The 26,753-nt window shown below is 39.1% G+C and overlaps 1 protein-coding gene across 2 annotated transcripts in view; it reads left to right on the top strand.

Moving 5' to 3' along the window:
- Cab39 (calcium binding protein 39) overlaps positions 1-26,753 on the top strand; it is a 96,359-nt gene that overhangs the window by 34,694 nt on the left and 34,912 nt on the right. For both annotated transcript variants that reach the window (XM_004637304.2, XM_023722171.1), the window contains exon 2: positions 4,949-5,105. In XM_004637304.2, coding sequence (XP_004637361.1) covers positions 4,992-5,105 — 114 coding nt within the window. In that variant the 5' untranslated portion in view covers positions 4,949-4,991. The remainder of the gene's footprint in view (positions 1-4,948; positions 5,106-26,753) is intronic.

Below are 26,753 nucleotides of genomic sequence, written 5' to 3' on the forward strand. Positions count from 1 at the left end.
CAAGCACACACAACTGATTACCATCAAGAGCAAGTGTACTTCCAGTTTGAGAAGTATAGATGTGGGTTTCTACCGGCCCCTTAAGAATCCTAACAGTAATTGGCTTTGTCCAAACTGCATGAACAGCTTTCACTCAGCCGGAGGCATCCTGTGAGATTTGTTATCAACCAACTGTTTTGAAAATCACAAAAAAAGGGGCGGGGGAGATAGCTAGGTAGAATAAGCTCTTGCCTGGCAAGCGCAGGGTCCAGAGTTCAATCTCTGGTACCACAAAAAAGAAGGACAAGAGTTAAGTTTGAAAGTTAAATTACTTTTTTAATCATAATGTGTATTTCTGCCCATTTCCCTCATGAACTCTACTTTTGTCCAACATATGACTCAGGCTGTTCTAAATATATTAAGAAAAATTTTGAGCATGAATTAAATTAGCAATGAAAACCCATATGCTAGATGGTTTAAAGCCATCTAGATTTTAAAATTACAACTTTCCCATACTTGCATTATAACATTGACTCAGAAGTAGTTGGCATATTCAGGGAGCAGAAAGGAAGTCGGCATGGCTGGACCTCCATGGTTAGGAGCCAGAGAGTTCGGCTGTCAGCCAGAGATGGGCATGTCCTAGGAAGCTGTGGCCAGGGCTTTGGGTTTTATTGTAAGGCAATAAAAAAGTTCTTGAAGGAGGGCATCCTTGCTCAGTGCTGTGATTGCTGCCCCAAATTCTTCCAAATTCTTAACCTAAGCAAATACTGTTGATCGTAAGGTTTAAAGAAAAAGGCAGACTGATGATTGTGGTGAAAGCTGTCTTCTAACCACCTTAATCATTGGGTATCTCCATTTTCTTGGGAGTGTTAGTTCCCAAACTCGAGACTGTGCGTGCTTGTGCGTTTCATGTCCTTCAGTGTCATAAAACAAGATACTGTCTACTCCAGGGAGAAAGCAGAGAGTTTACTATAGTCTAGAGTGAGGTGCTTTTGCTATAATTTGTATGTATCTGAAGATCATATGTTGTTTTGTGAAATGAATTAATTCCTATTTCTTTTGGATATAGAATAGAATAAGGAGAGTGAAAGAATTGAAACGTGAAGCTTAACTCTTTAAGCCTGTGTTTTGGTTCTAGATTCTAAAACCAATTTGTGATTCATTTGTTCAAAATCTCATGTATTTTTAAAAATTGAATGGAATAAGATAGGAAATATCTCACTTTGAAAATTAGCAAGTTGAAGCTCACTTTATTTTGTCATTCTGCCTTCAGTTCAAATGTTTTGTGGGTAGTACTTTTTACAATTAAAGATGAATTGCTTTATCAACTGTTTCCCTAAATTTAGGGTTTATGTTTATACATATAAATGACCAAAAGAGTCAGTTAACAGAAAGACTTCCAAGAAAAAATACCAAATTCCTACCCTTCTCCTGACTTCCCAGAGGTAACACTTATCAGCTCCTTCTACTATTTTGGCATCAGTGTCCACATCTTTAAGACATACGACATATCTATGATTTTCACATATTGTTTGAGACAAAGTACGTTGAGAAAAGCATCTCTGCCTCAGTAGCTACTTTAGTTTTCTTTCTGTATTTATTGTAAATTAACAATACAAAATCAATACATAGTAGGTTTATCCATGTTAACCTAACATACTTGAGAACTCACAACTTAATTTCTAAAAATACTACTTTTTTTCCTGTCATAATAGTGTTCCAGGCACATGTATTTATTACTTGTTTGCTTTGTCGTCACTTAGGGGCATTCTAAATTTTAAGTTTTTCTGTATTTTGAATTATTCTAAAAATTGTGTCACTTGAGGCATGCAATACTTTAGCAAACCTAGATGTAAAAAACAAATTCTCTAATACAGAAGTTTTAGGAGTCATTATTTGCCCCTCTGCTACCCCAAATCTTGGATAGTTGTATTAAGAAGCATAAGTGAAATTTTTAAAAATTGTTGAAATAATAATAATAATAAAATAATAAATAACAATAAGCACTATATAATTTCACCCAATAGTTAATACTTTTTAATTGCTAAATCATAAAAGTAGAAAATGAGGGATGGACGTGAGTCTGTCATAAATATTTCACTGATACAATTGAATTCTGCTGAGGAGTGTCTACTTCTTTTGTGTATGTGTTATTATTTCTTCAGAGTTCATTTTTTAAGTTTATATGTTCTATAAAGCCATAGCTGCTCAGCATTTGAATTAAAAGGAATGATTGTGTCATGCCTCCCTCTTCCCTTACAGAAGCATTTTGTATGCGTGTTCTTGGCAGCTGTGGTTTCTGCTGTGACCAGCATTTGGTGTGGTAGAGGACCTCTGAGATCTTCCTCACCCTCTAGAGTCACCTCTTCCACAGTTGAACCAGAACTGAAAATGTCTCTGTTGTGTAGCGCTGTAACACTTCCTGCTGACTGTCATTAAATATTCCCACCCTGCACCCAGCCCCGACATATATAGCATCACTGTTTTTATTTGCAAAATTACAGACAGGAAAGCTAATATTTTCAGAGAACTTGTTGTGAACATGGTCTGTTACGTTTATGCAGAAGCAACCTGCATGTGTCCCCTATCTCTCCCCCCACAAAAGGTAATGGAAAAGAATGATTCAAGATTTGTGTGCTTTGGGGCTGGGGAGATGGCTCAGTGGAATAAGTACTTCCCTGGCAAGTGCAAGGGCCTGAGTTCAATCCCCGGTTCTGCAAAAAAAAAAAAAAAAGATTTGTGTGCTGGACTGGACATGGTGGCCCATGCCTGTTATCTCAGCACTTGGGAGACTAAGGCAGGAGGATCACTTATGCGTTCAAGGCCAGCATAGGCTCCCTGGTGAGTTCAAGCCCAGCCTGAATTACATAGCAAGACCCTGTCTCAAAAAACAAAAGATTTATGTGCCACCTAGCTAGATAGTGAGATAGTTTAGCAGCCAGTTGGAACTGATTCCCCATCCAAACCTCTTCTCACTAGAAAAGATATTTAAAAGTAGGCTTAAGCATCTTTGAATTTTGAGAACATATGGTAGAAGACATCTATTTGTTAGGGTCCCACTCTTTGGATAATGAAGGTGTGGTTTTAATGTGATCCAAAAAAGGATTTATAAATTGACAGAAGCTGGGGTAGGTGATATTTGAGCATAGAGATTGGTCAGAACAGTTCCTATCAAAACATGTAGAGGAATAACATGCTGGCTTACGATATATAGGCTTAACACTAACATTCATTTTCATGGTCTTTTCCCCTAAGTATTTGTTCTTTATAGGTGTATATGTTGTTGTAGCTCAGATGCTAGTGGGGGAAAATCGTATTTGTCAAGTGAAAGTTTAGGCCAGATTCAAAAGAGGTTGTGATGCTATTTATTAGTGATGTATGTATTTACATAAAAAAACAAAGTAGAGTTGGAGCATCCAAGACCCTCTTCCTACCTTGGTTCATGGGTGGGAGGTAGAAGAATATCTGGAGCAATATGAGGTTGGAATTCACTGTTGAAAAACCATTAAGTGAACTGTAAATTTCTTCTCAAAGGTGTTATGGTTGGTATTTTATACAAGACTATTGGGGCCAGGGAGATGGCTCAGTAGAATAAGCACTTCCCTGGCAAGCGCAAGGGTCTGAGTTCAATCCCCAGTTCCGCCAAAAAAAGTAAAATTAAATAAAAGCAAGACTATTTAATGCCTGTAAGTTTAGCTTTTAGTTTGTTAGCCATGAGTTTGTTTTGTTTTGTTGTACTAGTGATTAAACCCAGGGCCTTGACACTGAGCTACATCCCCAGCTCTTTTTAATATGAGACAGGGTCTCATTCAGTTGCTTAGGCTCAGATTGGATTTGTGATTCTCCTCTCTCAGCTTCCAAGTAATTGGCTTTATAGACATACATCACTGCACCTGGTCAGTTTAATGTTCTTCAGTTTATTTAGTAAAAGAAATTGCAACTTCCATCGTGTTCCCAAGTCATTTCCATTATTTATCTTTTTAGCTATGTCTTTCTCATGGTAAGATTTTGGAGTAGTTCTATCATCCTTTGTATAATTAATATTATGGCTTATGTGGTTGAAATGTTTTCTACTGCTCACAAAAATCTTGAGAACTGTAAAAGTTTATTCTCCCCAGGATTTTATGTATTGTGTTCTTTCATAAATGGTGGTCACGTGCAGAGTGAAATAATAAATTTTGAAAATATCCCTAAGAGCCTTAAGGATCTGTGAGGAAATTTGTACATGGTGCCATCCAGGGTTCTCTCCAGCACTGACCCTAGACACACTGGAATAGGCAGTGGATGTGCTGAGGACAGTGTGGATGCAGCTCATGGGAGTGCTCAGGAGCAGCACAGACCCTGGAACACTGGAGAGGAGCATCAGCAGAGAACTGGCTAGGAGGCCTGTTGTTGGAGCTTTGTGTAGTTAAGCGCCTTCCTGGTTTTCTGCCTCTGTCCCCATAGAATAGAGACTTCTGTTAATTGGAGGTACAGTGTGATGATAGAGGACACTTTAAATCAAGATAAACCCAGGCTGATTTTACTAGTTAGTTCCTTGAGCCAGATTCTTAGTCTTGTTAAACTTTTCCTGTAATGTGCACCAGTAATGTCCCTCAAGGGTTATGTGAAAGGATTCCATGAGATGATGGATTAAGTGCTTTGCATGGGGTAATAGTTGTCTGAGAATGGTAGCCACAGCTGCCTACTTCAGTATCACCAGAAACCTCTTCCTCACAGGTGGTCAGGAAGCAGATTATCTAAAGAGAAAGAAAATGTTTTTAAAAGTACAAAGCATTCTCTGATTGTAAATTGTCTTTCTGTGTCCTCATTTCTTACACATATTGGTGAGTTTCCCGGTTCCTACTGATTTTGAAAGTCACGTAAAATGGATTTGATAAATATGAGGTTCCCCCCAAATTAGAATTTACAAAGTATGGCTTTTGTTGAGCCCACCATTTGCTTATGTGAACCTTGTGCTGCATTTCAGGTCAAGCAGGCAGAGAGCAGCCAAGGCCTCTGTCACTGCCGTCATGCCGTTCCCATTTGGGAAGTCTCACAAATCTCCTGCAGACATCGTGAAGAACCTAAAGGAGAGCATGGCTGTTCTGGAAAAGCAGGACATTTCTGACAAAAAGGCAGAAAAGGTATGCATTTGGCTTTATTTGTATTTTAAATCTTTTAATTAGGAGCAAAGGTAAGGGAAGCTATGGGGTAATTTTTAAAAGCCAATAGATTGCCACTTGCACCATTTTCAGTACTGACTGATGGATTAAGGAGCTGGGCATTAGACCCCGGGCCCTGCACATGCGAGGCCAGTTCTCCGCAACTATGCTGTGTCTCCAGCCCTGAGCTTTAAAGGTGGCCTGTGCTCCTGCTACTGAAGCACAGTTTTCTCTTACACTTCATCTCACATTGCCATCTTTTTTTATCCATTTTTCAATTGGTTTCCAAGTTTATTGAAAGCATGACTCCATCTCCAACTGTGCTACCTGATTGTTGAAAGCAGTGTGTCCAACTTCAGCTGTCCTGGGGGGGTGCCATGCCTGAGTTTTTATGTGTCCTTCGTTCATGCCAACTCGTCTAACCAGTCACTACAGTCCATAGCTCATTTTCATGCATCAATACCTTGCCTTCCTTCCCTAAAACATTATTTTTAATAAATATCATATGTTCTACTCCCAAGGGTTTATCAGTACAGTTTAAGGTCCATTCCTTCTTAAAATATATTCTCATAATCTTCCTTGTGGAACTTAGCAGTCACTTTTTTATTGCATTTTTTTTCTTCATTTATGTATTTGGTACAGGGTCTCACTACGCAGCTGGGACTCGTAGTGATCCTCCTGTTTTCAGCCTCCCCAGCACTGGGATTACAAGCGTGCACCACCATACCTGGACTCATTCACCAGCACAACATGTGGGACTGAGTATCGAACCGTGGTCCCTGCACTTGCCAAAGCAGGCGCTTAGTCTGCTGAGCTATCTCACCGGCCTTTTACTGCATTTCTGAAAATGTCTCCCCTGACTTGTGTCTTCACTGTGCCACCACAAGGCCATTTGTGATCAAGTCATTTTCCTTTTTCTCCCCCATTCTGTAGCCTTCACCAATCTCCACTAAGTCAGATAATAAAGAATACTCTTTAATGCCTTTGTTTTATTGTTTCTACTTATAATCTTGTTCCCCGTGCCTCTGTTTCCATTTTTTTAAAGCTGCCCTATCCATATTTTTATTTTCCTAGCTTCCCAGAATTCTCCCTTTCCTGTCCCCGACTTGCCCACTAAACCAAATCTAGACGACTTGGACACCTTTCTTGGAAATGTCAGACGTACCACCATCTTCAGCCCAATAATGTTTGTCTTATATTTTTGCCTCCTGTTCTGAACTGCAAACTCTTTGGCCAGTAATGTCATTTCTGGCCCAACAGTACCTTCCACAATACCTGACTCACATGGGCTGGATGCCTGCTATTTATGAATGAATGTTTAATTGTGGTAATAGCTTCCACTTTTATCTTTTATTAAAGAAATTGTTCTACATCCTGGGATGAAAGATTACTTAACTATTACCATTTTCTTAAGACTAGTTTACCATTGTTCATTGATAGATTGTTATGATGGTTTGAGATTCCTACAGTAAATGTTACTATATTGCAGTATAGTATGGATGCTATTTAGTGAATTTGAAGAGTGTGACTGACTATTCCTATTCTAAGTGGCCCCATATTCTGTGACTGTGAGTTGCTGTTTCTGCCACCTATCTTTTCCTCTATTGCTTTATTGTAATCTTTTGGTATTTACTCCTGGCCAATTCAGCAGGTTCCTTTTAATTTCCCATCCTATTTAATATTTCTAGATATTGAAGTCAATATTAAAGCTCTTTGGACTAGGAATTCAGTCTAAAAATAATTTGTTTTAGAAAAAAAGAATAAATTTTATAAGAATTTCTAAGTCAGATAGGTCATATATGAACACGGAATTTAGATACTTTTCTCATCTTATTGAAGTGTTTATAGGAAATAAAAATGTAACAAGTCTGGCTCCAAAAACTAGAAGCAAGCTAGATGGGATGGTGTATGCCTGTAGTCCCAGCTATTTTGAAAGTTGAGGGGCTGGTGAGATGGCTCAGTGGTCTAAAGCACCTACTTAGAACAAGCTAAGCCAAGCAAAGCACAGGGACCGCGGTTCAATCCCCCAGCACCACATGCCAGCCAGCCCCGCCCCCTGGAGGGCTGAGCTGGCCACACACACACACACACACACACACACACAAAAAAAAAAAAAAAAAAAAAAAAAAAAAAAAAAAAGAAAGTTGAGGCAGGGTGATAGTTTCAGGCCAGTTTGGGCAACAAATGTCTGGGATATCCCAGAATATGTCTGGGATAGGCACAGAGCTAAAGAGAGTTAGTATGAGGGCAAGCAGGCCTCAGGGAGTAGAAAGTGGCACCAGCCTGCTGGACTACCCTCAGTAGCTGTTCTTTCATCCTAATCTTGAAACAGCTAACCACTGAAAGGATAATGTGTATGTTCCATAAACTTAAAATGATATATTTTCTTTCGTCTGTGCCTCAATGTGCTGTTTACTCATTAATTCTGTTTATCAAACTAATACTATGTCTGCTTTTGGAGGAGGGGTACTAGGGATTGAACCTAGATCCTTATGCATGCTAGACAAGTGTTCTGCTATTGAGCTGTATATACCCTTATCCCCCATCTGACCAATATTGAGCACCCACTATGCGTTGGGTCATATTTTAGGCACTAAGGATATAGAATTCACTAAGATGGGAAAGGTCTCTGCTAATTTAAAGTTTCCATTGCTCATTGAGAAAGATAGTGCACACATAACAAGAATTTCAGATAGTCATAATTGCTTAAAAAACAATAAAACACTCCTCTTTTGTATTTTTAATTATTAAGGACCAGAAATAACTTCATACAGCTGGGCTATTGATTGATAGTACCCAGTTAAAAATTGAAGCAATAAAAATTTAAAAATAATGTGCTCCACTCCATGTGTATTATTTATTCTTCTGTCGCTGGGACAAAATCCCATCACCGAAACTTAAGAGCAGGAAAGGCTTACCTCACAGTTTGCAGTGGGTTTAGTCCATGGTGTACTGGCTCCAAGGCAGAAACAGCATGGTGAAGGACACAGATGAAAACAGCCGCTTAGTTCATGGCAGCTGGGAAGCTGTGAGAGAAGGGAGGAGACAGGGACAAGAGTGCCCTTTTCCAGGCCACACCTCCTGTGACCCACCTTCAATCACGTCTCACTTCTCAACAGCACATTTAGCCATGCACTCATAAGTGGACTATTCTACTTACGAGCATAGTGTACTATGGTACAGTCACCTCCCCAAAGGCTCACCTCTAATCACAGGAGATGGGACACAGGAGACAGGGCATTTTAGATCTAAAGTCTGACAGCATATTAACCTAAATACTATATTTTTATCTAAAAGAAACCATACCATCTATAATGAAAAATCCAGTGAAAAGAGTTGCATTGTTTTTAAGTTTTAAAAAGTTTCTTTTAATGTCTGGTTTAATAGACAGATGGTTTCTTAATATATATTTGTAGTCTTTCATTATTTTGATTTAAAACATAGTGAAAATCTGGGCTTTTTTATAGATGAATTTGTATACATATAAATGGTTAACCAGAATTTTTTTTTTTTTTTTTCAGAACTGGGGATTGAACTCAGCCCCTTGTGTTTGCCAGGGAAGTGCTTATTCTACTGAGCCATCTCCCCAGCCCCTATAGCCAGACTTTTATATAAAAAAGTTTTGTTTTAGTTTTTTGAGATAGGTTCTCATTACGTAGTCCAGGGCCTTCAACTTGTAGCTGTCATCCTGCCTCAGTTTCCTGAGTCCTGGGATTATAGACATGTTGCCACTAGATGTGACCTAGAAAAGAGTATTTTTATTGCATTTCAAATAATTTTAAATGTTTGATACCATACTAGAATTTGACAATTGATAGTTCCTTGCTCACTACTCAGAAGTTTGAAACTATAAAAATGAACTTTAATACAGAGTGTTTTATAAGGACCTTTTACACATGCATTGGTCATTTAGAAAATGTTAGATCACTGACATGTACAGATCTTCAAAGTGTTGACATACTATCTGACACACAAAATGTACATTTTTAAAATACCACCATTGATCACATCAGCAGTCTTAACCACTAGGCAGGTGGTCATGCTAGATTAGAATTTTAGAACTCAAATTTGGCTGCAAATACTGCTTGTTTCCTTGAAATGACAGGTTATTTCATTAATTTTTGAGAAAATGTCTGCCAAATATGTCTGAATAATTTGTTAGCTTTTCTTCTAAGTAAAAATCATGTCCCATAAAAAAGCAACTAGCTCAGCTCGTGAGCTTGAACAATCATATAGCACTGTTCTTTAGGACAGTCATATTCTAGAAGCCAACTGTACTTTATACATACTTCTTGTTTCATACACAAAATGTTCAAAGTATTTGTGCACTCAAAGGTCATAATAATTTTTTGCTGCTTTCTCTTGGGCATTCTTATGACAAACTAGCTTTCTTAACCAAGCATGTGGTGATGAGGACAGCAGTGACTGCCAGGACATTTTGCTGTTCCCTGTCTTGGTTTTTGACTGAAGTGTTAGCACTGTCAGTGCAAATTGCAGTACAGAAAGAAAAAAGAAAACAATACACAATATAGTGCTCAGTACTGATCACTTTACTGTGAAGGGGTCTTTAGGAGCTCAAGGGTTTGCAGTGGCAAACAGAAACAATAAAAATGTCATGTAGGATTTAGAGGCAGATTTATTTAACATCAGTGGGCACTGACCTCAAGAAAAAAAGGCAGGTCATTAAGGCTCATGGAGGTTTTTATAGGCTTGTTTGCAAAAGGGAAGTACAAAAGTAGAGCACTTGGCTGTCTTTGATTGGTTGCTACAATAGGCATCTTAGTGACTAGCTATGTATCACAGTGACCAGCTGTTACCAGGAAACAGAAATAACAGGAACTGTTACCTGGGCAGTTAACAGAAATAGAAGTCTACTGGTGGGGTGAGGGGGCACTTTCTGTCACAGGCCCATACTGTGAAATATACTATATTTTATGGGTGGGGGGTGCAGACATAAGGAGGATCCTAAATTAGATAGGGAAAGTTTCACGGAGAAGGTAGAATTTAGCAATCAAGTTAAGTCCCTGGTGAAATATTTACTTGACTAAATCAGTGATTTTTCAGCTAGGGATCCTGCAAGGGAACACTTGAGCTATGAGAATACATTTTTGCTTATAACATTTGGTGGGATGGGGCTAGAGCCTGCTACTGGCATCCATTTAATAAAAGCCAGCGATGCTGCCAAGCATAGAATAACGTAGAAATAATTATCAGGCCAGAAATGTTCATAATACTGAGGTTGAGAACTCTGCTATGAACCACTGTTAAGCAAGAATAGACCTGCTCTGTAACATCATGTAACTCAGTAGTGTCCCAAATTTTCTGATCAAGGAGATTATGGGGCCAAAGAGGAAAGTGATCCATGATGTAGTGTGTGCCTAAGGAGAGTCACATGGAGAGAAAACGTTCTCTCAGGCTTTCACAGAGAGCACATTGGCCAAGCAATGGCCGTGACTCATCCACATGGCTGACACTGACAAAGGATCTACAATCTAAGGTACAGGATCTCAGGAAAAATCCTGAGGGGATTTCACTGAGCTTATCAGATCCAAAAGCTACAACTTTTGTTGCATAGGTCTTGCTGACCTTGGTCTTAACCATCCAGCAGAAAAGTATAAAAACGAAGTATAAGAAGTAAAGCCATGGTGTTATGTTGAGCGGTAGGGGACTCAGGTCAACAATTTCTGACAGTGCCAGTGAAGCAGAAGACCCAATACTATTATGGACTACTGGACTCGTTTAGAATATTTTGCTGAGTTAACACACCTATAATATTCAAATGACGGAACTAAACAAAACAGGGGATACAGATGAATGTCCATTTTGTATATGTGTATTCAAAATGGTCAGGATAGATATATAGTTACATTCTCTTAATGAATAGAGGAATTTGTTCTAATGGTGTTTGTAAATAGGATATCATGTCTGCATCTTGTACAGCAATTAACCACTAGGAAGAATGTATGCAATGTGTTAATTATTGGAACTGTCCTATCAATTTGATTTGAAACTATCTAATTGCTATTTGTTTCTCAATAAAATTATTTAAAAATAAAAAAAAAACTAGCTTGGACAAAATAACACGCCATATCCAACAAACAAAAGAAATACTATCTTCTAAAATTAATTTCATGGGCCAGGGAGATGGCGCAGTAGAATAAGTGCTTCCCTGGCAAGCACATGGATCTGAGTTCAATCCCCAGTTCCGCAAAAATAAATAAATTAATTAATTAAATTAAAATTTAAAAAGAATAGACCTGCTATCAAGTATAAAACAAAACAAAAGTGGTTATAGAAATAAATTTCAGTTAAGAAAGTAACTTTGAAGAATAATCCATGTAAATTATTCAGAAATGAAAGACTAGGAAGGAAACCACTAAAACTTCTCTGATTTATCAGGACTCAAAAAATAGTGACGAATATAAGCATTCAGGAAGAGGGAACCGAAACTGAAAACTGGAGTGGTGAAAGTTCAGTTGCTAAGTTACAAACCATGGGAAACAGTGTTTATCATTCTGGAAAAAGTGTGATAGTTCCATTAAGCTTGGGTGCTTGCTTACTATGTTCTGTTAGCATTGTTTTGGAAACTGTAGATAGCCAATGTGTGAAAAACTAATTTAGAAATTAAAAACAGATATTGCAAATAAAGAAGGAAAGTTACAATGTTGAGATATTTATAAATGTTCACAATGCAGAGTCCATGGGAGAAATGGGAGTTTATTAGGACCACTAACAAATAGAATATTCAGATTATAGATTATGAATACATGAATTATGTAGCCATAATCTAGGTTTGTTTTTTTGGTTTTTTGGTTTTTTTTTAATGTAGGTTTGTTTATTTGAGACAGGTTTTCACTATGTAGTTCAGGCTGGATTTGAACTTGCAGCAATCTTCCTGCTTCAGCCTCTCAAGTGCTAGGATTACAGGCACATACCACCATGCCTGGCCATCTTAAAAAAAAAAAAAATTTTAACTTTTTTTTTGTACTGGGAATTGAATTCAGGACTTTGCCCTTGCCAGGCAGATGCTTGTGCTGCTGAGCTGTATCCCAGCCCTGTTTTATATTTTAAACTATCTCATTCAAAAGCAACAAAAAAATGTAAGGAGTCCAGGAGTACATTGATCACAAAGTATGCTGGGCCTGTAGGAAAAAAACTATAGAACCATACCCGGAGGCACAAAAGAATACTTTATGCATGTTACCAGATGGAAAGATGGAATACAGTTAAGACACCATTTCTTCCCAAATTAATTTTTAAGATTAAAGCAGTTCCATTCAGATCATAGCAGGATCTTTCTGAGACTTAACAAATATTAATGTATTCTTATATTGAATCAAAACACATATCAAAGCCTACTTCATTCACAGTCTTCACAATGATAGTGTACTGAAAACATTTGTGACTCTGCTCACTCCCCAAATCCATGTACTTTTTTTTTTTTTTTTCAATTTCTGTATTTCTTAAGGGTCTCACTACACAACTCCGATTTATAGCGATCTTCCTGTGTTAGCCTCAGCATTGGGATTATAGGCATGAGCCACCACACACAATCTCAGTGACTGGCTCAGTATGCTGGCGGACAGGGCAGCATGGCATGCAGTATAGGGATCAAACCCCAGTTCCTGTGCTAGCCTAATCAGGCGCTTAGTACACTGGGCCTTCTCACCGGCCCTTCCATGTACTTTATCTGGAAGAGAAAAACAAATCCAGAACCTAATCACTTCTCCCATTTCCCTTGTTATCGTCATGGTGTGAGCTGTCACTGTCTCCACTGTGGGTTGCTGCACTCCTCACTGGTCTTCCTTGCCTCCCTACAAGCATAGTGATTTTTGCAAAATGTACATCAAATATTTCCCTTAGCATAAGAGTCAAAAATCTTACATGGGCATTAAGTACGTTCTGTAGCCAAATCTTTCATAGGCCAATTTTTGTAAGACTTGTAAACTAAGAATAGTAGGGCCAGGGAGATAGCTCTGAGTTCAATCCCCAGTACTGCAAAAAAAAGAAAAAAAAAAAAAAAAGAAGAATAGATTATTATATTTTTGTTTTATTTATTTATTTGGTACCAGGGATTGAACTCAGGACTTTATGCATACCAGGCAGGCACTTATGCCACTGAGCTATCTCCCCAGCTCTAGTTTTTATATTTTTGAAGGATTAGTTAAATACCTTGTATGGCCTGCAAAGCATAAGATATTTACTATCTGCTTATTTACAAAAATATAAATGCTAATCCCTGCTGTGGACAGTTGGGCCTGTGACTCCAGTGTCCCTACTAGTCTTCCCCACATAGGCCTTCTTCTTTCATGTGCCTTTATAAGTGTATTTGCTTCCGTTTCCTAGCTTTTCCTTGGCTTACTTTTTTTTTTTTGCCTTAATGCTGATTCCCCCCCTGTTCTTCTCTCTCTCATTCCTACCCCCCTTATTTTGCTTTCTAGACTACAAACCTTCCAAAACGACAGCTCAATAAATACTTGTTTGAAGGCCAGCAAGATAGCTTAGTGGACTAAGTGCCTGTTTTGGCAAGTGAAGGAACCAGGGTGATTCCCGGTCCTACATGCCATGCTAGTGGCACACCCCTGTAATCCCAGCACGGGGGAGGCTGAAAAACAGGAGGATCACTACAAGTCTGAGCTGCATAGTAAGACCCTGTACCGAATACTAAAATGAAAATAAATACCTGTTTGTATTGAAAATGGGAATCACAGTTAATATGAACCACCATCACCTTGTCCTCTTCTGAACTCTTAGTGACTGCTGAATGAGGTAAAAAAAAACATTGCTAGTAGTATTCCAACAGTTTATATGTTGAATTTGTGAGTAACAGGAAAATACTGTAATCTTCTTGGATTCAGTGATAGTGACTAAGTGTTGTATTCCCTTGTGAGTGCTGCCACCCACAGAACAAGTATGATAAATGATTTTGCTCACCAGTTATGTTGTCATGGTCTGAGTGTCACTCTATAGTTTTGTGTATGAATCTGATAGTTAAGCATAAGCAAAGGACAGTTTCAGGGCTGGCCAAATAGCTCAGCAGATTAAAGCTCGGGTTGGGGGTTCAATCCCTGGGCTTGTCATGCCGGCCCCACACCTGGGGCACACTGAGCTGGCAGTTGAGACTGGGCATGGTGACGCGCGCCCATAATCCCAGCACTTGAGCTGTAAACAGGAGGATCACTAGGAGTCCAGTCTACATAGTAAGACCCTATAGACCCTGTATTAAATACAAAAAAAAGGGACAATTTAGAATCAGTGAATTCAATCTAAAGATTGAATCACTGGAGTTTGCTGACACAGCTCAAGTGATATGCAGCAAGATATAAGCCTCCACTATGACACTTACTGTGATTAACTTGTAGGAGATTTTAAGGGCTTACTTAGTAGTTGATGAATGATAAAAATTAAAAGACAGAAATTTTATGGGTGACTGAATTGGAGCAGTGAAGCATCAGTTGTTGGAAGGAAATAATTCTAACTTAAAATGTAATACAGATAAAAATGTGGCCCTGTGTTTGATTTAAGGAAAAAATAGACTAAATGTCACCACCAAAAATAAAACAACTATTAGAAATACTTGATTGATCCATAAGAAAGAAGAAAAGAACAGAGAAATAGTAGGACAAATAAAAAATAAATACTAAGAAGATATACCATTGATCATGTTGTTGTTTTACATATTTGGTGCAGGATCTCATTACACAGCTCGGACTCATAGTGATCCTCCTATTTTCAGCCTCCTCAGCACTGGGATTATAGGTGTGTGCCACCATGCCCAGATCTGTGGTAGGCTCAGCGTGCCCAGAGGCAGGGCCAGCACAGCATGTGGTCCCTGTGCTTGCCTAAGCAGGCGCTTAGTCCACTGAGCTATCTTGTGGGCCCTCACATTGGTTATTGATGTGAATGTTCTGAACACTACAGCTAAAATATACAAATAGTCTGATTGGATGAAAAGGTCCTGATCATATGCTACTTGTAAGAATTGTACTTTACAGGTAACAACACAATCAAATTGGAAGTAGCCAAATAGAAATATATACCTTGTTAACACTTGTCAAAAGAAGGCTAGAATGGCTGTATTAAAAACAGACAAAATAGATCTCAGAGGAAAGGGATAAGAAACCCCTCTTATGAAAAGTAGAGGTCAGATAATCTAGTGGATTTAACAACTGTAAGGATTTATGAACCTAAAAAGAACTTCAAATAAAGCAAAATATCACCAGGCATGGAGAGGCTGAGACAGGAGAATCACCATGAGTTCAAGGACACCCTGAAATAAGTAGCAAGACCCTATCTTTAAAAAAAAATAAAAAAAAAAAAGCAAACTTCACTAGAATCTGATAGAACTGCAAAAAGGAATAGTAAAATCATATATGGAAATTTCAGTACCTCACTTTCAATAATTAAATAGACAGGAAGCAAGTATTTTCTAGTAGACCAGAATAACACTATCCACCAACTTGAACTGATCAGAACAAAGCTACACATGACTATATTTAGAAGAATGAAGTCACATACAGTATGTTGATAGCTGAAATGGAGTTAAAATGAAAAAGGGAACATTCTTTGGTATTACACACTGCATATAAGGCACAAGCAGGGGAGGTTGCAAATTCAAACTCAACCTCGGCCACTTCAAAATTGGAAAATTAAAGGGTAGGGAGTAACTCAGAGCAAAAGCGCTGGATTTAATCTCCAATATCTTAAAGCGAAGGGAAAGTCAGTAATGGAAAAGAACCTTGGGAAATTCCAATTATTTTAGAAACTAAATGTTATACTTCTAAAATAACTCATGGATTAAAGACATTAAAAGTAGCTTGAGTAGAATAGAAATGGAAATATTTGAGAATTGGTGGCATGCTACTGAAGCATTATCCTAGGATATTTGTAGCAATGAATATTTTAGAAAAGAAAAAGGTCTGATCTTCCACCATAAGAAATTAGGAAAAGGAGAGCAGATTAAACACAAACAGGAGTTAATTAGAAAACAATAGAAAGGGCTGGTGAGATGGCTCAGTGGTCTACAGCAACTATTTAGAACAAGCATAGCAAAGCACAGGGACTGCGGTTCAATCCCCCAGCACCACAGGCCAGCCAGCCCCGCCCTCTGGTGGGCTGAGCTGCCCCCCCCACACACACACACACAAATACATTTTAAAAAAAGAAAAATGAAAAAAAATTAATTAAATCAATAAACTGTAATACCAAGAAGGAGAAAGAAAGAAATTACTATCATATAGAAGGAGGTTGCCATCACTACAGGTTCTATAGATATTGAAAGAATAATGGAGGCTGCTGCATTGTAAACACTTTATGCCAGCTGTGTCAAATCCAAATCTGACAAATTTGGTTAAATAGATGACTTTCTTGAAAGACAACTCGGGAAAAAAATAAAATAATCTGAGTTACCTATGTCAGAATAATTGAAGATTTAGCTGATAACTTCACTATTGAGAAAGTAACACACTAGGGGATATGCTACACACCTGTAATCACAGGAGTTGGCAGGGTGAGCCAAGAGGATCAGGAGTCTGAGACCAGCATGACTGTATATATACCAAGTTCTGCCTGAAGTTCCTAGTGAGGCTTCAGCTACAAACTGCCACACCAAAAAAGAAAAGGAGGGGCCTTCAGACCCAGAGGATTTCTGGAGATTTTTACCAAACATTTAAAGATGAACATAAAATTGCAGTGTAGACTTTTCCAGAAATTCAGAGAAGGGAGTAGTTCTTAACTCATTCTTTGTAGGTCAGCATTATCTTGAAACTAAAACCGTCAGAAAAATTACAAATATTACTCAGACAAATGGAAAGCTAGGTGTGGTGGCACATACCTATAATCCCTGCATTCTGACAAGGACTGAGGAGAATCACAAATTAGAGGCCAGATTGAGCAGTTGAGACCTTGTCTCCATTAATCACTCAGTAACTTTTTTTAAAGGCTGGGGATTTAGCATAGCCAGAGGCACAGGGTTCAGTCTCAGTTGGGGGAGGGAGGGCGTGGTGCCACACACCTGTAATCCCAGCACTTGGGAGGCTGAGGCAAGAGGATCACTGAAGAGTTTAAGGGCAGTTTGTGCTACATAGTGAACTCAAGGCCAACCTCAGTGTCATAGCGAGACTCTGTCTCAAAAAAAAAACCCCAAAAAACTACAGTTTAGGGGCTGGAGAGATGGCTCAGTGGTCTAAAGCGCCTACTTGGCAAAGCTCAGGGACCGCGGTTTGATCCCCCAGCACCACATGCCAGCCAGCCGCGCCCCCTGGTGGGCTGAGCTGGCCACACACACACACACACACACACACACACACACACTAAATAAATGTTTAAAAAAAAAAAAAACTACAGTTTAGCAGATTGACTATGTATGCATCAGATAAAATGAGAGTGAGGTTTATCCCTAAAGTGCAAGGCTAATTCAGTATTGAAAATTCAACCAGTGTAACTCATTATATTGACAAACTGCTTATTAGTAGATGAAAATGAAAACCCCTGGCTTCCATTTATGGTTAGACACACACGCACCCTCATACCATCAGTAAAAGCAAAAACAGAAGTGAAGTTACTTGACTAGAAGAAAGCCATCTATATAAGTCTTCGGCTGTTATTGTATATATGGTGAAAGTCTAGATTCTTTTAGCACTAAGATCAAGCATAAGATGTCCACTTTTGCTATTTCTACTCTAGATTGAAAACAAGTAAAACCTTTTAATTTGTATGACTTGATTATTTACAAAGAAAAGCTGAAGGAGTCTGCAAAAAAGGAACAGAACTGGTAAGTAGCTCATTACTGAGTGTAGGCAAGGGCACAGGTTGCAAGCTTTGTATGCAAAAATCAGCTGCATTTCTGTACAGTAGTGAACAATCTGACATTGAAGCTTGAAAGTACCATTTAGAATAGCATCAAAAAATATGAACTACTTAGAGATAAATCTGACAGAGAAAGTGGACAACCTATGGAGTCATTGCAATTCTAGCCGACTTAAAAGCTGGTTCCAAAATTTGTGTGGAAATGCAGAAGAGCCACAGTAATCAAAATAACTAAAAAAAATTAAAAGTTGACTAGGCAACTGTGTGATTTCAGGAAAATATGAAACTATGGTAATCAAAACAGTGATACCAATGGAAAGGAAAGAAGGGATAACAAATTCAGAAACAAGCTCGCATGTGTATGGAAAATTAATTTTTAGCAAAAGTGCAAATGCAGTTCTGGTGCCTGTGTGGCACGCATAAAGTCCTAAGTCAGTTTTCAGTACCCAAAAATAAAAAAGCAAAAAACAAAGTGCAGAGAATACATAGTTAAGCAATTGGTACTAACACAATTCAGTAGGCAGATGTGCAAAACAAACAAGTTAGATTCACATTTTGTACCAAATATAAAAATTACCCCCCAGAATAAATCATATAGCCAAAAATTATAATGTTTCTAGAAGGAACGAAGAAAATCTTTGTGACCTTAATTTAGGCAAAGGTTCTTGGATATGACACCAAAAGCACATTTCATTTTTTAAAAAAGTATTATCAGTTGTAATTCAACAAAACTAAAGCCTTCTATTGGTCAAAAGACCGTGTAAACAAATGAAAAGCCAAACCACAGACTGGGAGAAAGTCTTTTAAGTCATTTATCTGATAAAAGATGGTATCCCCAAAATATAAAATAAAAAAAAAATCTAAAAATTTAGCAATGAGCAAACAATTTAAAAGACAATTGGAAAAAGAGAAAACAATCAAAATAATAAGCAAGTTTTAAAATGCCCAGAAATTTGAATACACACTGCACCAAAGTAGATATAAAATGGAATTACAAAGTAACATAATGAGATGAGACCAATACATGGATATTAGAATGGCTACAAATTGAAAATAAGGACTAATGAGTTTTGTTGAAAACAATAGCTAGAGCTACTTACTAGTGAGAATATATGATGATAAAACTACTTTTTAGTAGTGATAAGTGAGTTTCTTAATAAGCTAAATATAGGCCTGGATAAATAGCTCAGCGGATTAAAGCACCTGCAAGCAGGGGCCAGATCCCTGGGCCTGCCATGCCCATCCCGCCCCTGCGGCCCACTGAGATGGTGATTGAGACTGAGCGTGGTGGTGCACTCCTGTAATCCCAGCACTTGGGAGGCTGTAAACAGGAGAATCACCACAAGTCCAATCTAGTCGTGAGACCCTGAACATCTGTAGACCCTTCCCTAAAATACAGGGGGAAAAAAGCTAAATATAAATCATGTGATCTAGCCATGCCACTTGTATTTACCCAAGAGATAAAGTACATGTCCACACAAGGACTTATCTGTAAATGTTGATAACAGCTTTATTGTAACCCAAAACAGTAAATAGCCAGGTGCATGGATAGAATAGTTGTGGCACATCCATATATAATAAAATATTACTCAGCACTAAAAAAAGAATGAACTATTGGCATATGTAACAACATGAATGAATTTCAGAACAATTATACTGAGTGAAAGAACCCAGACTGAAGACTATGTAATATGTAAGTCTATTTAAAACTATAGAAGAATTTAGTCCTAATGAATGGCAGTGCAGGTCAGTAGTTGCTTTGGGATTGGCCGAGAGCAGTGAGGGTAGGATGAGTAGGCATGAGGAGGGAAGGGACTACCAGGGGCATAAGGGAACTTCCGATGGTGAGGGATATGTTTGCCCTTTGTAGTTTCATGGATGTGTACATAAGTCAAAACTTAGCGAAGTGGGCCAGCCAGATAGCTCAGCAGACTATCGTGCCTGCTTAGGCACGGGGACCAGGGTTCAATCCCTGGTGTGTTGTGCCAGCCCCGGCTCTGGGGCATGCTGAGAAGGCAGTTGAGACTGGGCGTGGTGACATGTGCCTATAATCCCAGCACTTAAGAGGCTGAAAACAAGATCGCTATGAGTCCAATCTGTGTCGTAAGACCCTGTAGACCCTGTACTAAATACATGGGGAAAAAAAAACCTCAGCAAAGTGTACACTTTAAATACATGCATTGTGTAATCTGTCAACTGTATCTCAAGAGAAAATAAGATTATCTGTGTGCAGCTGATACTGATGGGGCTTATAAACTATGTATCTATCCCTTGAGAATACATAAGGTAATGAAACATCCAGAAAAGCTGTTGAAAGACTAGGTTAAATTCTGCTTCATGTGGGCAAGTCCTTACTTGAGGATGTAGAACAGTGGGAGTTTGTTGGCAGAGATGTAGTCTGGCTGTCATGGAAATTGAAAACTCTGCCCGGAGGAGGAGTTGAATGAACTGGAGATGAAAGGTGTCCTAAGGAAGGATAAGATTGAGCAGAGCGTCTAATAAAATGTTTTTAGGTGGCCATTAGACCTGTTTCAGATAGTGGTGGTAGATAAGAGTCAGACTGTAAGTACCACAGGGAGTCCAGTTTAGCCATGATGTTCAGAAAAATATTAGGAAGTTGGCTTCTTCAAACACCTATCTTCTCTGGAAATGTACAGGTATGGGCCAGGTGACCACTATAGTAGCACATACAAAGTACTTCATAGAGAAGCCTGCGTCTTTTTTGAGGTGAGGTGGTTTCCTGTTACCGTTCCCATGGTCCAGATGAAGAAAGCTCATTTCCTAGGTAACTCATTAGGCATCTGAGATAGTATTCACACCTAGCTGTGCCAAACCCATGTTGAGTTATACCTGTCTCTACTTTATTCATTTTTATAACCATGGCATAAGGTGTAACCCTTGAGTGCTTCTTTGTTTAATGTACTGATATTTTTGTTTATTTTATATAGTGCACAGTTGCCATAAGAGAACTTTGTATGCTGCAAATAGTAGTCCCTTAGAAATTGTGCCACAGCTTTGTAAAGAAATTTGTATACTCAGGCATGGTGGTACATGCCTGTAATCCCAGACTTGGGAGGCTGAGGCAGGAGGATTGCCATGAGTTGGAGGCCAGCCTGGGCCACAAAGTGAGTTCAAGACTAGCCTGAACTACAGAGCAAGACTGTGCCTCAAAAAAAAAAAGAAGAAAAAGGAAAGAAATTTATACAAACTGATTTCTTTATACTTTTTAAAAAATTAATTCTGCCATCCTTATTTTTGGGTAACTAGCAGAAGGGGGTGTGATGGGACTTAGTTCTCTCACTATTGACAGCCAAACAGATGAGGTGTTTACACTGCGTGCCCACCACATGCTATATACAGAAGGTATGGCTACCTTGCTTGGCTTATATTTGGTTCTCTCCTGTGCCATGAATGCATGTGTTCACTGAGTTGAATAGCTATATTCACTCATTCAGTAAGAGAACGAGGTTTGCTGGCATATGTAAGAAGGGGGAAGGGTGGAGCCTCTTCATAGCATGCCCATTTAACAGTGACTCATGGTTACTAAACTTGTTTAGAGTAATCTTTGACATCAGAAGGTTATTAATAGATTTTTCTTAGCCCATGATCTTTCAGCTTAGAATACTCAGAGGTTTTCTTTAGTAAAGAGAGACAGGAAGGCTGGAATTTTAAAATGTATTTAGCATAGGAATTAATATGAGACGTTTTCTCATCATCAAATATTCAGCCTCAGCAGTACTTGTCAGTTTACTTTTAGATTACATTTTCATATCTTTGACTTCATATACTCAATATAAAAGTTTTATTCAATGAAGTCATTTAATCCCTTTTTGAAATTGAATTAATATTTAAGGCAGTAAATATTGGCTGGCGTATATTAGGAGATTTTCATTTAAATGATTTTTTGTGAAGCTGGTTTAAACACACACATGCACACACGCGAAAAAGAAAAATGTTAGACAAAGCCAGCAACAAGTTTAGTGTGACTTTAATAGGGATGGAGATGATGAAGGGTATTTACCAGTGAAAGGTAAGGCTAAAACCATACATTTTAATAGATTTATGTACACCCTAAAGATACATTGAGGGAGAAAAAGGACTCTTTTTTTGTTGTTCTACTTTCCTTTAAATGTTTATTTTAAAATTATTAATTCTCAAGAAGTTGCAAGGGCTGGTGAGATAGCTCAGTGGACTAAGCACTGCTTAGGCTATCACAGGGATTGGGGTCTGATCCCCCCCCACCATGTGCTGTGCTGGCCCCACCCCTGGGTGCACTGAAAGTTGCAAAAATATAGGGATGTCATGTCGCCCTCCCTCACTTTCCCCTGAGAGCTGCATCTCACATAATTATGCACAGTACCAAAACCAGGAAATTGGCATCATTGATGCAATCCACAGGACTTATCCAGATTTTACCACTTTTATAATTTGGGCATATTCTATGCAGTTTTAGCATATCATAGGGTGGAACTTTTATCACTGCAGTCTTTTTTTCCTGCATTAGAGTAACCACATCTGTCTTTCCCTCAACCCCTAGTCACTGCTGTTGACCACCAATCTGTTCTGCAAACCTGTAAGTTTTATTGTTTCAAGAATAACCAGGCATGGTCGCACATACCTGTAATCCCAGCACTCAGGAGGTTAAGGCAGGAGGGTTGCCATGCGTTTGAGGCCAGCCTGGGCTACATAAGTGAGTTCAAAGCCAGTCTGTACTGCATGGCAAGACCCTGTTTCAGAAAACAAACAAACAAAAAGGCTGGGGATATAGCTCAGCAGCACAAGCACCTGCCTGGCAAGCATGAGGTCCTGAATTTGATTTCTGGCAACAGGAGAAAAAAAAAAAAGAATTAAAAGGTCAGGGAAATAGCTCAGTGGTCTAAGCACCTGCCTGGCAAGTACAAGGACCCAGGTTCAATCCCCAGTACCCCATGCCATGTCAGCCACTGAAACCAGGCATAGTGGCACACACCTGTAATCCCAACATTGGAGAGGCTGAGATAGGAGGTTCATTCCAAGTCCAAGCTCCATAACAAGACCCTGTACCAAATAAATAAAAGATATTTTTAATTTTTTAAATAATAAAAAGAGTGTTATGTAAATAGAGTTGTACAATATATAATTTTTTGAGATTTCCTTTTTTAAGGCTGGGGAGACAGCTCAATGGCCTAAGTGCCTGCCTGGCAAGCACAAGGTCCTGAGTTCAATCCCCGGTATTGCAAAAAGAATCAAGAGACTGCCTTTTTTCCTGTGCAGCATTATTTCTGTGAGATACATGTTAATAGTTGCATCAGTTTATTGTTTTTGATTGCTGAGTAACATTCCATTCTGTGAACCTATCACTGTTTAACCACTGGCCCTTTGAAGGACATCTGGGCTGTTTCTGTTTTCTGAGTTGCTGTTAAAAACAAAGCTTTTATATACATTTCTGTATAGGTTCATGTGTGAAAAAATAGGCTTAACATTCCTCAGATAAAATGTTCAGAAGTATAAATCCTGGGTCTTACGGTAAGCAGGTTTAATACTTACAACAAACTGCCAAGCCTTCTTCCAGAACTACTGGGCTGTTTTACATTCTACTGAGCAAGATGTCAAAGGCAGAGATGGGCAAGATTGAACGTGTGTTTGGAAAAGTAGACGTATTTGCAGAGAAATAAACTTGGTAGAGGAATTCCAGAGACAAAGGTTAGGCATAAAGTAAGATATGAAACTATATTTCTGAGAGAGAATTTAGTGGTTATCTACACTCTGCTCCAGGTTCACATATTCTTTTCCCATCTTCTACTCACCACATCTTTGCCAAAGCCCAGGTCAGCAGACAGCCCAAATGGCCCACTGCCTCGTTTTTTGAATCAAGCCTTGCCACACAGCCAGATCTGTCATCTGCATGTGGCCTGTGGTGCTGTCCTGCAGTAGCAAAGTGGAATAATTGTGACAACCATGTGACCCACAGAGAGTTCACCACCCGTTTATCTGCAGAAAATGGGTGCACACTTCCTGTGAGATAGATCCTAGCAGCAGTTCTTACTGTGTTTAGAAATTAGGGCACAGGGAAAGGGAGAACTTGGGTTTCATATGTTTTGCATTTCAACTTGGTGTTCAGCAGAAGGGCAGAGGATCTCATGGCAGCCAGTCTCCCATGCTCCAGATGTCCTTCTCGCTTCATCTTCAAGTTTTATTCTGTTCTGTGTTAGCTACTTTTTGTTTTATTTTCTCATTGCTGAGACAACCCAACAAACAGACAAAGTTAAAGGAGAAGGGTTTATTGTAGCTTGCAATTTGTAGAGGTTTCAGTCCATAGTCAACTGGCTCTGAGGTAGGATGGCACAATGAGGGACGTTGAAGAGGAGAAACAGTTCATAAGGGGGCAGAAAGCACAGAGCACCAGAGTAGCACATGACTACAGCAGCCATCTTTCTGTCTCATGTTCTATCCAGGATGCATGCCCTGAGGGTGACTAGCACTCACATTCAGGGCTTCCTTGCCATTATCCACATCCAGAAGTGTACCAAACCAGTCAGTAGGTTGATTTGGTAATCAGTACTCTGGATCACAGGTCACACACTGTGGACCAAGCCACCTCTGAAAAGCCCCCTTAGGCTTTGGGGGGACATCTAGACTTAAACCATCACACTAACTCATGTTAGGATCCTACATAGAATTTTTATTTAAAAAAAAAAAAAATGGCATTGGGGAAGAGTACAATGTAGGATATTGCTGGGCCCAAAACTTTTTAAACCACTGATTGAGATAACCTTTTTTTCCATGGTACTGGAGTTTAAATCAAGGGAATTATGTATAGTAGGCAAGTGCTCTACCACTAAACTATGTCCCAGCCCTCTTTATTTTGAGACAGGGTCTAGCTAAGTTTCCCAGTCTGGGTTCCAATTTGCAGTCTTCCCCTTCAGCCTCCTGAGTAGCTGGGATTGCAGGTAGACACCACCATACCTAGCTTGTTAATGCTTGACATTCTGTAGTTCTTCATGTAGCATCACTTCACACTGACTGTATGAACTTGAGATTCCTTTCTCTTCCCCACAATTGTGTGCTCTTCCTATTGTACTTCTTTAAGAAATGCTGCCATTGTGTCATAGGCCCAAAACCTTGGTGGCCTCAGATTCAAATTTCTTCATGCTCCATCATCTGCTTGCCAAAGTCCTATCCACTACAAATCATTAGAGAGAGAACAGGAAGAATTTCTCTTTCTTTATCGGTCAGCACTGTGCCTCTAGTATGTAAGAGAGAGGTTTCCTTTAAGCTTAGGAGTTTTAGCATTCCTGTATGTATATCATCTGTCTATACAAGGTAATACATTTTGAGAAATAATTTGTTCAAAAAGTACCAAAGAGTGTAAAGGGAGAAAACTGATGCTATCCTTAATTTACTACCACATGAGATGACTACCATTAACTGAGGAGAAAGCCTTACAGGTTCCTGTTCTCATACTCCTTCCCTCATTCTGGGGCACCTAAGAGCAGGTGAGCCATGCTCCTCTGTAACCTGATGGGGTTTGTAATCTTATGTTAGCGTCTTTCATGTCAATGTAGATCTTAGGTGGGTTTGTTTGTTTGGTTGGTTGGTTTTGGCGGAACCGGGGATGGAACTCAGGCCCTTGCACTTGATAGGGCAGTGCTTGTTCTACTGAGCCATCTCCCCAGCCCCAACCTTAGTTATTTTTGGAAGGCAGTTATGCTCACCACTATACCACCAATGCCTCCTGTTAGTTATTTTTGAAGCTTGTTGTGTTCTTGAATTTAATAGATACATTGTGATTTTAATTGGTTCAAATGGGTAACTTACCTTTTCCTTTCTAATTCTTTGCTATTGTAAATCACATGGTTTATATCTTTGTACCTGTTTGGTAACTCTTTTAAAAACAAAAAGCAAAAGGGAAATCAGGCCCAGTCTTGTGTCACAACAGAAAACTGTGTCCCCACAGGTACCTTGTTGCCCTTCCTGACGGAAGGTGGGGTTGGGTCTGTGTGTAGATGGTCTGTAGGAAAGGGCCATGGTGTAGAGGCACTGGTATATAGACAGAAAGAAGGCTGCTTCTCCAGGTTTCTGTAAATGCCTTCACCTTACCACTTTGGGTTTTTTTGTTTGTTTTTTGTTCTGGTTTTTTGTTTGTTTGTTTTATTTTAGGGAAGACTCTACAGGGTGTTCAGAGTCTCACTACTAGATCAGACTTATAATGATTCTGTTTACAGCCTCCCAAGTGCTGGGATTACGGGTGTGTGCCACACCCAGTCTCAATTGCCATCTCAGCGCGCCCCAGGAGCAGGGCAGGCACGGCAGGCCCAGGGATTGAATCCCTGGCCCTGCTGAGCCATTTGGCTGGCCCTCACCCCTCACCACTTTGTATCTGACTGGTTGCTTCTGTAGTAAAATTTTCTTTTTCTTTTTCTTTTCTTTTCTTTTCTTTTTTTTTTTTTTTTTGGCGGGACCAGAGATTGAACTCAGGCCCTTGAGTTTGCCAAGGAAGCACTTAGTCTACTGAGCCATCTCCCCGGCCCCTATACCTATTTTCTATCATTAATAGATATTGGAATTTGTCAAAGGCTTTTTCTGCACCTACTAAGATGATTGTGTGATTTTTGCCTTTGCTCCTAGTTATGTGATGAATTATGTTTATCGTTCTGTATATGTTCAACCGCTCTTGCAACTTTGGCATGAATCCTTACGATGTACGATCTTATGCATGATTTGCTGCAGTCTGTTTGCCAGCATCTTGTAAAGGACTTTTGCATCTGCATTCACTAAGGAAATAGGCCACTGGTTCCTTTTTTTAGTTTTTTGTTTGCTTTTTTTTTAAGTTAGACCTTTTTC

This window comes from Octodon degus, unplaced genomic scaffold, assembly GCF_000260255.1.
Source record: "Octodon degus isolate 3935 unplaced genomic scaffold, OctDeg1.0 scaffold00089, whole genome shotgun sequence".
NCBI lineage: Eukaryota > Metazoa > Chordata > Mammalia > Rodentia > Octodontidae > Octodon > Octodon degus.